This window comes from Molothrus aeneus, chromosome 30, assembly GCF_037042795.1.
Source record: "Molothrus aeneus isolate 106 chromosome 30, BPBGC_Maene_1.0, whole genome shotgun sequence".
In the NCBI taxonomy this organism is placed as follows: Eukaryota; Metazoa; Chordata; class Aves; order Passeriformes; family Icteridae; genus Molothrus; species Molothrus aeneus.
In genome coordinates, this window is record NC_089675.1 from 1,190,063 (window position 1) to 1,203,438 (window position 13,376).

Below are 13,376 nucleotides of genomic sequence, written 5' to 3' on the forward strand. Positions count from 1 at the left end.
CTGGCGCGCTCTGAGGGCTCTGCCGGGCCGCGGCCCCCTCCCGGAACGTCGCGGGTGAGGCGGGGGGAGGGGAGGGGGGGGGGTGCGAGGGACCCCCGGAACCCTCCCGGGAGCCCTCGGTGAGTGCGGGACCCCCGGGAGCCCCGGAGGGCCGGGGGGCAGCGGGGGGAGCCCGGCCGAGGGGGCGGAGGGGCCTCCGGAGGGGATGGGATGGGGCGGGGGGGGCAGAACTGCTGGGTCTCGTGAATGGGAGGGGGAGGCTGAGGGGCCTGAGGGGATTTAGAGAGGCTGGGGAGGATTTGGGGGGGGTCTGAGGGGTTTTGTGAGGGGATTTAGGGGGGCTGAGGGGATTTGTGAGGGGTTGAGGGCGAGTTCAGGGGGTTTGTGAGGGGATTTGGGGGCGCTAAGGGGATTTGGGGGGGTCTGAGGGGTTTTGTGAGGGGATTTGGGGGATCTGAGGGGTTTTGTGAGGGGATTTGAGGGGTCCTGAGGATTTAGGGGGTTCTGAGGGGATTTGGGGGCGCTGAGGAGTTTTGCGAGGGGATTTGGGAGGATCTGAGGGGGTTTGTGAGGGGATTTGAGAGGTTCTGAGGAGTTTTGTGAGGGGATTTGGGGGCGCTGAGGGGATTTAGGGGGCCCTGGTGAGAATTTAGGGGAGTCTGAGGAGTTTTGTGAGGGGATTTGGGGGCGCTGAGGGAGTTTGGGGGGATCTGAGGGGTTTTGTGAGGGGATTTTGGGGCACTGAGGAGTTTTGTGAGGGAATTCGGGGCATCTGAGGAGTTTCATGAGGGGATTTGAGGGGTTTTGTGAGGGGATGAGGGGGACTTGAGGGGGTTTTGGGGGATCTGAGGGGTTTTGTGAGGAGATTCGGGGGCGCTGAGGGGATTTGGGGGATCCTGGTGAGGATTTAGGGGGATCTGAGGGGATTTGTGAGGAGATTCGGGGGCGCTGAGGGGATTTGTGAGGGGATTTGGAGGTGCTGAGAGGATTTGGGGGGCGTCTGAAGGAGTTTTGTGAGGGGATTTGGGGGTTCTGAAGGAGTTTTGTGAGGGGATTTGGGGGATCTGAGGGGTTTGGTGAGGGGATTTGGGGGTTTTGTGAGGGGGTGAGGGGGAGTTTGAGGGAGTTTTGGGGTATCTGGGAGGATTTGTGAGGGGATTCGGAGGCGCTGAGGGGATTTAGGTGGTTGTGAGGGGTTTTGGGGGCATTGAGGGGATTTAGGGGGTTCTGAGCGGATTTGTGAGGGGATTTAGGGGGTTCTGAGCGGATTTGTGAGGGGATTTGGGTACACTGAGGAGTTTTGTGAGGGGATTCGGGGGCGCTGAGGAGTTTTGTGAGGGGATTTGGGGGCACTGAGAGGATTTAGGGGGTTCTGAGGAGTTTTGTGAGGGGATTTGGGGACGCTGAGGGGATTTAGGGGGTTCTGAGGAGTTTTGTGAGGGGATTTGGGGACGCTGAGGGGATTTAGGGGGTTCTGAGGTGATTTCTGAGGGGATTTGGGGACGTTGAGGGGATTTAGGGGGTTCTGAGGGGATTTCTGAGGGGATTTGAGGGCGTTGAGGGGATTTAGGGGGTTCTGAGGTGATTTGGGGGCGCTGAGGAGATTTAGGGGGTTCTGAGGGGATTTCTGAGGGGATCTTGGAGGTCTGAGGGGTTTTTGAGGGCTCTGAGGGGATTTGGGAGGTCCCGATGAGGATTTAGTGGGGTCTGAGTTGTTCTCTGAGGGGTTTTTGGGGCATTTGAAGACTTTTAGGGGATTTTTGGGGCTCTTTTTGTGGGGTCTGAGGCATTTTCGGGGACTCTGAGGGGTTTTATTTTTGTGGGGTCTGGGGAGGTTTTGGGGTCGCAAAAAGGCCTAAAATATTCCCCAAAAAAACCCTGAAATATCCATAAAATAAAGAAATATCCTAAAAACCCTCAAGAATATCCCAAAAATAAATCAATATCCTAAAAACCCTCTGGAATATCCCCCAAAAAACCCCTGGAATATCCCTAAAATAAAGAAATATCCCTAAAAACCTCAAGAATATCCCCGAAATAATTCAATAATTAAATAATGGGAATCCCAAATCCATGAAAAAAAAGGGAAAATCAAAGGAATTGTTGGGAAAAAAAGGGGAAAAATCCCCCAAATTCTGTTGGAGGCAGGGAAAAAAAAAAAAAGGGAATTTTTCCATTAGAAAAATGGGAATAAAAGGGAATTTTGAGCTGGGGATGGAACTAAATTGGGAATTCTTTAATTGGAGTTGATGAATAATTCATGGAATTCACCTGGAAAAGGTCAAAAATTCCCTGGGAATTTCAAGCTGGGAAAATAAAAAAAAACCTGGGAAAGGGGGGGAATATCTGGGGGGTTTTAATATTCCAGGGATTTTGGGAATATTTCTTTATTTTAGAGACATTCCAGGAGTTTTTGGGGATATTTCAGGGTTTTTAGGATTTTGTTTTATTTTGAGGATATTTCCAAGGTTTTTTTGGGAATATTCCCAAGATTTTCCCTTTCTTGGCATCCCAAAAATTCCCTTTTCAGGTCAAAAAACCCCAATTAACAAATCCCAATTAACAAATCCCAATTAACCCCAGCTCTCTGTTAATTATTCCTGGTTTTCCCAGGCTCCCAAATCCCCAATTTTTGGGAATATTTTGGGTATTTCCTATCAAAAAAATGGAATTTTCTTATTTTCTTCCCTTCCAGCCTCATCCCAGGAGGAAATTCCTGCTTGAATCTCTTCATTAATTAATTCTAATTAATCCTAATTAATCCTAATTAACCCTGGATCTCTGCTAATTCATCCTGCCTCCCAAATCCCCCCAGTTTTGGGAATTTTCCAACATTTTTCCATTAAAAAAAGGAAAATTCCCAGATTTTTTCCCTGCTCCATTCTTAATTAATTAATCCTAATTAATCCTAATTAATCTTGGCTTTTCCTGGCTCAAAAACTTGTTGGGAATGTCCCAGTTTTCCATTCAAAAATGGAATTTTCTTTTTTCCTTTTTCTTTGTTTCCTTTCTTTGTTTGGTTTTCCAAGGGAATTTTCCTTTGGAATGGGGAAAAATGGGAAAAAATGGGAAAAAATGGGAAAAAAAATGGGAAAAAATGGGAAAAAACTGGGGAAAATGGGGGGAAAAAGGGGAAAATGGGGGGAAAAAAGGGAAAAATGTGGGAGAATAAAATGGGGAAAAAAGGGAAAATGTGGGAGAATAAAATGGGGAAAAATTGGGGAAAATGGGAAGAAAAAATGGAAAAAATTGGGGGGAAAATTGGGATAAAATTGGGATAAAATTGGGATAAAATTGGGATAAATGCATCCATTAACTTTTAATTCCAGTTTCATTCCAATTCTTTTTAATTTCTTTATTTCAATTCCTTTTCTTTTGAATTCCCAGGGGTTTGAATTCCTGTGCTTTTTATTCCTGGGATTTTTCTTTTTAATTCCAGGAGTTTTTAAAAATTCCTTTTCTTTTTAATTCCAACATTTTTTACCTTTTAATTCCATTTTTAACCTTTTAATTCCATTTTTTAACCCTTTAATTCCATTTTTTTACCTTTTAATTCCATTTTTTTACCTTTTAATTCAATTTTTTAACCTTTTAATTCCATTTTTTATCCTTTAATTCCAGTTTTTTTAGGTAATTCCAGCATTTTTTAAATCCTTTAATTCCATTTTTCATCCATTTAAATCCCATTCATTTTAATTTTCACTCCTTTATTCCCTTCCCCATTTTTTATTCTTTTCCCCCTTTGAAAATTGCATTTTTAATTCATTTTTTTCTGTTTTTTTTTTCCTCAGGAAATCTTCCCAAAAAAGCCCCAAAATTCCCAAATTTCTGCTCCAAACCCTCTGGAATTGCAGCCAAAAATGTCCAAGAAGCAGCAGCCCAAAGGTAAGAGCTCCAAAAAACCCCAAAATTGGGGATTTCAGCCCAAAAAATCCCAAAATTTGGAGATGGAAGGGGGGAAATGAAGGAAAAATGGGAAAAAATGGGAAAAAATGGGGGGAAAATGGGAAAAATGGGGGGAAAAAAGGGGAAAATATTGGGAAAAAATGGGGAAATATTGAGGGGAAAATTGGGATAAAAAGGAGGAAAAATTGGGATAAAAGGGGGAAAATTGGGATAAAAAGGGGGAAAAATGGGGAAAAATTGGGATCAAAGGGGGAAATGAAAGAAAAAAGGAGAAAAATGAAGGAAAAAGGGGAAATTTGGGGTTTTGGGGCATTTTCCTGGGATTTTGGGGGAAAATTCAGGGGAAAATGGGAAATTTTGGGGTTTTTGGGATCCCTGAAATTCCAGGGGTTTTTTGGGATCAACCCCCCAAAATTCCCTTTAAAAATCCCCAATTTTCAGCCAGAATTGCCCCAAAAAAAGGAATTTACAGGCAAAAAAACCCCAAAAATTCCCTTTTTGAGCCCTACAATTCCCAGGGAATTTTCCCTTTTTTTTCCAGGGATTTTCCCTTTTTTTCCTCCATATTTTTCCCCATTTTTTCCCCATATTTCCCCCATATTTCCCCATTTTCTTCCCTATTTTCCCCCATATTTTCCCCATTTTTCCCCCATATTTTTCCCATTCTTTTCCAAGGATTTTCCCTTTTTTCCCCATTTTTACTCCCATTTTCCCCCCATATTTTTCCCCATTTCCCCCCCATTTTCCCCCATATTTCCCCCATATTTTCCCGAATTTTCCCCCATTTCCTCCCATATTTTCCCAATTTTTTCCCCATTTTCTTCCCTATTTCCCCCCCATTTTCCCCATATTTTTCCCCATATTCCCCCCATTCCCCCCCCATATTTTTCCCCATTTCCCTCATTTTCCCCCATATTTTTCCCCATTTTTTCCCCATATTTTCCCAATTTTTCCTCATTTTCTTCCCTATTTCCCCCCCATTTTCCCCCCCATTTTTCCCCATATTTTCCATTTTCCCCCATATTTCCCCCATATTTTCCCCCATATTTTCCCCCATTTTTCCCCATTTTCTTCCCTATTTCCCCCCCATTTTCCCCATATTTCCCCCCATATTTTTTCCCATTTCCTCCCCATTTTCCCCCCCATATTTTCCCCCATAAATTCCCCATATTTTTCCCCATTTTCCCCCCATATTTTTCCCCCATGTTTTCCCCATATTTCCCCCATATTTTCCCCCATATTTTTTCCCATTTCCCCCCATATTTTCCCCATATTTTCCCCATATTTTCCCCCCATATTTCCCCCTCATTTTCCCCATATTTTCCCCCATTTTCCCCCACATTTCCCCCATTTTTCCCATATTTTCCCCCATATTTTCCCCCATTTTCCCCCACATTTCCCCCATATTTCCCCCATTTCCCCCCCATATTTTCCCCCATATTCCCCCCATTTTTCCCCATATTTCCCCCATATTTTTCCCATTATTCCCCCATTATTTCCCCCATATTTTTCCCAATTTTCCCTCATTTTCCCCTATATTTTCCCCCCATATTTTCCCCATTTCCCCCCCATTTCCCCCCATATTTTTCCCCCATATTTTCCCCCCTATTTTCCCCATTTTTTCCCATTTTCCCGGAGTTTTTTCCAGGTTTTCTGTGGCACTGGGGAGGATTTCCCTGGAATGTGAATTCCAGAGGGGGAAGGGCCTCGTTTGTCTTTATTTGTCTTTCATTCATTATTGAGAGGCAATTCCAGCCCTTTCCCAGGGGAAAATCCTGGGATTTTCTGGGATCATTTTCCCATTTTCTCAGCCAGATGGAACCTGAAGGATGATCCCAAAAAAAATTGGGATTTGGGGGAGGAAAAAAGGGGGAAAAATTGGGAATTTTGGGGGCAAAAATTGGGGATTTTGGGGGGAAAATTGGGAATTTTTGGGGGGAAATTGAGAATTTTTGAGGGGAGAAAATTGGGATAAAAAAGGGGAAAATTGGGGATTTTGAGGGAAAATTGGGAATTGGAGGGGGATTGGAATTTTGGGGGAGAAATTTGGGATCTGGGGGGAGAAATTTGGGAATTTGGGTGGAAAATTCCAGGATTTTGAGGGGAAAATTTTGGGATTTTAGGGGGAAATTGTGGGATTTGGGTGGAAATGGGAATTTTGGGGTGGGATATGTGGGAAAAGGGGGAGAAAATTGGGAATTCAGGCTCAGCATTCCCAGGGAATTTTGGGATTGGGGTTTGTGGGAATCCCGGATTGGGATTTATGGGAATTTGGGCTCAGCATTCCCAGGAATTTTGGGATTTGTGGGAATTTTGGGATTGGCATTTATGGGAATTGAGGCTCAGCATTGCCAGGGAATTCCAGGATTGGGATTTGTGGGAATTCTGGGATTTGTGGGAATTCTGGGATTTGTGGAATCCATTCCCAGCGTTCCCAGAGATTTTGGGATTTGTGGGAATTCTGGGATTTGTGGGATCCATTCCCAGGGATTTTGGGGTTTGTGGGATCCATTCCCAGCATTCCCAGGAATTTTGGGATTTGTGGGATCCATTCCCAGTGTTCCCAGCGTTCCCAGATTTGTGGGATCCATCCATTCCCAGCATTCCGGGGTTTCTGGGATCCATCCATTCCCAGCATTCCCAGGATTTTGGGGTTTGTGGGATCCATTCCCAGGGATTTGGGGTTTCTGGGATCCATTCCCAGGATTTTGGGGTTTCTGGGATCCATTCCCAGCATTCCGGGGTTTGTGGGATCCATCCATTCCCAGCATTCCGGGGTTTGTGGGATCCATTCATTCCCAGCATTCCCAGGATTTTGGGGTTTCTGGGATCCATTCCCAGCATTCCCAGGATTTTGGGGTTTGTGGGATCCATTCCCAGGGATTTGGGGTTTCTGGGATCCATTCCCAGCATTCCCAGGGATTTGGGGTTTCTGGGATCCATCCCCAGGATTTTGGGGTTTCTGGGATCCATTCCCAGGATTTTGGGGTTTGTGGGATCCATTCCCAGGGATTTGGGGTTTCTGGGATCCATCCCCAGCATTCCCGGGATTTTGGGGTTTCTGGGATCCATTCCCAGCGATTTGGGGTTTCTGGGATTCATCCATTCCCAGCATTCCGGGGTTTCTGGGATCCATCCATTCCCAGCATTCCGGGGTTTCTGGGATCCATTCCCAGCATTCCCAGCGATTTGGGGTTTCTGGGATCCATTCCCAGCGTTCCGGGGTTTCTGGGATCCATCCATTCCCAGGATTTTGGGGTTTCTGGGATCCATCCATTCCCAGCATTCCCAGGATTTTGGGGTTTGTGGGATCCATTCCCAGGATTTTGGGGTTTCTGGGATCCATTCCCAGCATTCCGGGGTTTCTGGGATCCATCCCAGCATTCCCGATCCCCCAGGTCCCTCGGCGTTCCCGGCTGACGCTCGCTCCGGGGCCGTGCGGGCGCAGGGCGGAGCCTCCGAGAACATGAGGGAGAAGGTGCGGAATTCCCGGCATTCCCGGCATTCCCGGCATTCCCGGCATTCCCGACATTCCCGGCATTCCCAGCATTCCTGACATTCCCGGCATTCCCGGCATTCCCGACATTCCCGGCATTCCTGACCATTCCTGATAATTCCTGACCATTCCCGGCATTCCCAACATTCCCGGCATTCCCGGCATTCCCGGCATTCCCAGCATTCCCAACATTCCTGACCATTCCCGACATTCCCAACATTCCCAACATTCCCAGCATTCCTGACCATTCCCAGCATTCCCAGCATTCCCGACATTCCCAACATTCCCGACATTCCCAGCATTCCCGACATTCCCAACATTCCCGGCATTCCCAGCATTCCCGACCATTCCCAACATTCCAAACATTCCAAACATTCCTGCAATTCCCAACATTCCCAACAATTCCTGACCATTCCCAGCCATTCCCAGATTTTCCCCATGGATTTTCCCATGGATTTTCCCCATTTATTCCCTGTTTTCCCCCTGTTTATTCCCAGTTTTCCCCTGGATTTCCCTCTGTTTATTCCCTGTTTATTCCCTGTTTTCCCCCCGATTTTTCCCTGATTTTTCCCGTATTTTCTCCCCGATTTTCCCTGTTTCTCTCCATGGATTTTCCCCTGGATTTTCCCCTGGATTTTCCCCATTTATTCCCTGTTTATTCCCTGTTTATTCCCTGTTTATTCCCTGTTTTTCCCCATGGATTTTCCCATGGATTTTCCCCTGGATTTTCCCCATTTATTCCCTGTTTATTCCCTGTTTTCCCCATGGATTTTCCCCTGTTTATTCCCTGTTTATTCCCTGTTTTCCCCCCGATATTTCCCTGATTTTTCCCGTATATTCTCCCCATGGATTTTCCCATATTTCCTATGGATTTTCCCATGGATTTTCCCTGTTTATTCCCAGTTTTCCCACGGATTTTCCCCTGTTTATTCCCTGTTTATTCCCTGTTTATTCCCTGTTTTCCCCCAGTTTTCCCCCCGATTTTTCCCTGATTTTTCCCGTATTTTCTCCCCGATTTTCCCTGTTTCTCCCCATGGATTTTCCCATGGATTTCCCCCTGTTTATTCCCAGTTTTCCCCTGGATTTTCCCCTGGATTTTCCCCATTTATTCCCTGTTTATTCCCTGTTTATTCCCTGTTTTCCCCCGATATTTCCCTGATTTTTCCCGTATTTTCTCCCCGATTTTCCCTGTTTTCCCATGGATTTCCCCCTGTTTATTCCCAGTTTTCCTGTGGATTTTCCCCTGGATTTTCCCCTGGATTTTCCCCTGTTTTTTCCCTGTTTTTTCCCCTGGATTTTCCCCTGTTTATTCCCTGTTTATTCCCTGTTTTCCCCATGGATTTTCCCCTGTTTATTCCCAGTTTATTCCCTGTTTTCCCCCCGATTTTTCCCTGATTTTTCCCGTATTTTCTCCCCGATTTTCCCTGTTTCTCCCCATGGATTTTCCCCTGTTTATTCCCAGTTTTCCCATGGATTTTCCCCTGTTTATTCCCTGTTTATTCCCTGTTTTCCCCCCGATATTTCCCTGATTTTTCCCGTATATTTTCCCCATGGATTTTCCCATATTTCCTATGGATTTTCCCATGGATTTTCCCTGTTTATTCCCAGTTTTCCCACGGATTTTCCCCTGTTTATTCCCTGTTTATTCCCTGTTTATTCCCCGTTTTCCCCCAGTTTTCCCCCCGATTTTTCCCTGATTTTTCCCGTATTTTCTCCCTGATTTTCCCTGTTTCTCCCCATGGATTTCCCCCTGTTTATTCCCAGTTTTCCCCTGGATTTTCCCCTGGATTTCCCCCTGTTTATTCCCTGTTTTCCCATGGATTTTCCCCTGTTTATTCCCTGTTTATTCCCTGTTTTCCCCCCGATTTTTCCCTGATTTTTCCCGTATTTTCTCCCCGATTTTCCCAGTTTCTCCCCATGGATTTCCCCCTGTTTATTCCCAGTTTTCCCCTGGATTTTCCCCTGGATTTCCCCCTGTTTATTCCCTGTTTCTCCCCATGGATTTTCCCATGGATTTCCCCCTGTTTATTCCCAGTTTTCCCATGGATTTCCCCCTGTTTATTCCCTGTTTTTCCCATGGATTTTCCCCTGTTTATTCCCTGTTTATTCCCTGTTTTCCCCCCAATATTTCCCTGATTTTTCCCGTATTTTCTCCCCATGGATTTTCCCATATTTCCTATGGATTTTCCCATGGATTTTCCCTGTTTATTCCCAGTTTTCCCACGGATTTTCCCCTGGATTTTCCCCACGGATTTTCCCCTGTTTATTCCCTGTTTATTCCCTGTTTTCCCCCAGTTTTCCCCCCGATTTTTCCCTGATTTTTCCTGTATTTTCTCCCCGATTTTCCCTGTTTCTCCCCATGGATTTTCCCATGGATTTTCCCCTGGATTTTCCCCATTTATTCCCTGTTTATTCCCTGTTTATTCCCTGTTTTTCCCCATGGATTTTCCCCTGTTTTTTCCCTGTTTTCCCCCTGTTTTCCCCCCGATTTTTCCCTGATTTTTCCCGTATTTTCTCCCCGATTTTCCCTGTTTCTCCCCATGGATTTTCCCATGGATTTCCCCCTGTTTATTCCCTGTTTCTCCCCATGGATTTTCCCATGGATTTCCCCTGTTTATTCCCAGTTTTTCCCAGTTTTTCCCATTTATTCCCATTTTCCCCAGGTGCAGGCCGTGCGGGCCGTGGTTCCCGACCGCAGCAACGCCGACATCGTGCTGGTGCTGCAGCACTTCGACAACGCCGTGGACAGGGCAGTGCAGGCCTTCATGGAGGGTGGGGATCCCCAAAATCCGGGAATTCCCCAAAATCTGGGAATTCTGGGAGGGCCCCGAGGGAATTCAGGGGTTTGGGGGCGAAATTTGGGGGTTTGGGGGTGAAATTTGGGGGTTTGGGGGTGAAATTCAGGGGTTTGGGGGCACTTGGAAAGGGGATTTTGGGGGGATTTTGAGGGGATTTTGGGGGACAAAACCGTGCAGGTCTTCATGGAGGATGGGAAATCTGGCAATTCCCAAAAAATCCGGGAATTCTGGAAATGCCCAGAGGGAATTCAGGGGTTTGGGGGCAAAATTCGGGGGTTTGGGGGCGAAATTCGGGGGTTTGGGGGCAAAATTTGGGGGTTTGGGGGCACTTGAAAAGGGAATTTTGGGGGGATTTTGGGGTAAAACCTGTGCAGGCCTTCATGGAGGGTGGGGATCCCCAAAATCCGGGAATTCCCCAAAATCTGGGAATTCTGGGAGGGCCCCGAGGGAATTCAGGGGTTTGGGGGCGAAATTCGGGGGTTTGGGGGCACTTGGAAAGGGAATTTTGGGGGGATTTTGGGGGGATTTTGGGATAAAACCCGTGCAGGTCTTCATGGAGGATGGGAAATCTGGGAATTCCCAAAAAATCTGGGAATTCTGAGAGGGAATTTTGGGGTTTGGGGGCAGCAGGAGGGAATTTGGGGGCTTGGAAAGGGGATTTTGGGGGGATTTTCAGGGGATTTTGGGGGGATTTTGAGGGGATTTTGGGGGGATTTTGGGGGGATTTTGAGGGGATTTTGAGGGGATTTTGAGGGGATTTTGAGGGGATTTTGGGGTAAAACCGTGCAGGTCTTCATGGAGGATGGGAAATCTGGGAATTCCCAAAAAATCTGGGAATTCTGGGAATGTTGAGAGAGAATTCTGGGGTTTGGGGATGAAATTCAGGGGTTTGGGGGCACTTGGAAACGGAATTTTGAGGGGATTTTGAGGGGATTTAGGGGGGATTTTGAGGGGATTTTGGGGTAAAACTGTGCAGGCCTTCATGGAAGGTCAGAAATCTGGGAATTCCCAAAAAATCTGGGAATTCTGAGAGGGAATTTTGGGCTTTTGGGAGGGGATTTTAGGAATTCTTCTTTATTTTCCTTCCCTCCTTCCCAATTTTTCCCAATTTTTCCCAATTTTTCCCTTTTTTCCCATTTTTTCCAATTTTTCCCAATTTTTCCCAATTTTTCCCATTTTTTCCCCATTTTTTCCCAGGCAATGCCAGTGAGGTGCTCAAGGAATGGACGGTGACTGGGAAGAAAAAGGTAATTCCCAAAAATCCCCAAAAATCCCCCAAAATTATTAACAAATCCCCAATTTTCCCCCCAAATTTTCCCCCCAAATTTTTCCCAATTTTCCCCCAATTTTCCCCCAATTTTCCTCCAATTTTCTCCCCAATTTTCCCCAGTTTTTCCTCCACATTCTCCCCAATTTCCCCCAGATTTTCCCCCAATTTCCCCAATTTTTCTCCAAATTTATCCCAAATTTTCCCCCAGATTTTCCCCCAATTTCCACCCAAATTTTCCCCATTTTTCTCCCCAATTTTCCCCCAATTTCTCCCCAATTTTCCCCTATATTTCTCCCCAAATTTCCTCCAATTTTCCTCCAATATTTCCCCAATTTCCTCCCCAATTTCCCCAAAATTTTCTCCCAAATTTTCCCCAATTTCCCCCCATATTTCCCCCCAAATTTTTCCCAATTTTCCTCCAATTTTCCCCCCAATTTTCCCCAAATTTTCCCCCGAATTTTTCCCAATTTTCTCCCCAATTTATCCCAAATTTTCCCCCAATTTTCCCCCCAAATTTTTCCCAATTTTCCTCCAATTTTCCCCCAATTTTCCCCAATTCTCCCCCCATTTTCCCCCCAAATTTTCCCCAATTTTTCCTCCAATTTCTCCCCAATTTCCCCAATTTTTCCCCCAATTTCTCCCTAATTTTCACCCAAATTTTCCCCGAATTTTCCCCCCAATTTCCCCCCAATTTTTCCTCCAAATTCTCCCCAAGTTTCCCCCAAATTGTCCCAAATTTTCCCTGAATTTTTCCCCAATTCCCCCCCCAATTTCCCCCCATTTTGCCCCAATTTCCCCCAAATTTTCCCCAATTTTCCCCCAATTTTCCCCCAAATTTTCCCTGAATTTTTCCCCAATTCCCCCCCATTTCTCCCCCAAATTTTCCCCCATTTTCCCCCCAATTTGTCCCAAATTTCCCCCCATTTTTGCTCCCATTTCCCCCCCGATTTTTCCCCAATTTGTCCCAATTTTCTCCCAAATTTTCCCAAAATTTCCCCCAATTTCCCCCAAATTTCCCCCCAAATTTTTCCTAATTTTCTCCCCAATTTCACCAATTTTTTCCCCAATTTTCCCCCAATTCTCCCCCAATTTTTTCCCAAATTTTCCCCCCTATTTTCCCCCAATTTTCCCCCCAAATTTTTCCCCAATTTCCCTCCAATTTTCCCCCAATTTTCCCTGAATTTTTCCCCAATTTCCCCCCCAATTTTCTCCCAAATTTTCCCCCATTTTCCCCCCAATTTGTCCCAATTTCCCCCCATTTTTGCTCCCATTTCCCCCCCAATTTTTCCCCAATTTCTCCCAAATTTTTCCCAGAACAAGAAGAAAAAGCCCAAACCCCAGGCCCAGCCCAGCCAGGAGGAGAAACCGGAAAAGCCGGAAAAGCTGGAAAAGCTGGAAAAGCTGGGAAATTGGGAAAAGCTGGAAAAGCTGGAAAATTGGGAAAGGCCGGGAAATGCGGGAATTTCCATCAATGGATTCCATGGCCAGCGCTGCCCATCCATGGAGTCGCTCCCGGAGCCCGGGGCAGGTCGGGAATGCTGGGAAAATTCGGGAATTCTGGGGAAATTCGGGAATTCTGGGGGGAAATTCGGGAATTCTGGGGGGAAATCTGGGAATGCTGGGAATGCTGGGAATGCTGGGAATGAATGCTGGGAAATTCAGGAATGCTGGGGAAATCTGGGAATTCTGGGAATGTTGGGAATGCTGGGAATGGCTGGGAAATCTGGGAATGCTGGGAAATCTGGGAATTCTGGGGGAATTCGGGAATTCTGGGAATGCTGGGAATGCTGGGGGAATTTGGGAATGCTGGGAAAATCTGGGAATGCTGGGAATGAAGGCTGGGAATGTTGGGAATTCTGGGAATGTTGGGAATGCTGGGAATGCTGGGGGGAAATCTGGGAATGCT

General features: G+C 46.1%; 1 protein-coding gene across 3 annotated transcripts in view; it reads left to right on the forward strand.

Moving 5' to 3' along the window:
* LOC136567969 (spermatogenesis-associated serine-rich protein 2-like) overlaps positions 1-13,376 on the forward strand; it is a 24,151-nt gene continuing 10,775 nt past the window's right edge. Inside the window, exons 1-6 of one of the 3 annotated variants that reach the window (XM_066567796.1) lie at positions 1-54; positions 3,792-3,885; positions 7,305-7,384; positions 10,066-10,174; positions 11,398-11,447; positions 12,785-12,998. In XM_066567796.1, coding sequence (XP_066423893.1) covers positions 3,861-3,885; positions 7,305-7,384; positions 10,066-10,174; positions 11,398-11,447; positions 12,785-12,998 — 478 coding nt within the window. In that variant the 5' untranslated portion in view covers positions 1-54; positions 3,792-3,860. The other 2 variants (XM_066567795.1, XM_066567797.1) reach the window with 2 other exon arrangements.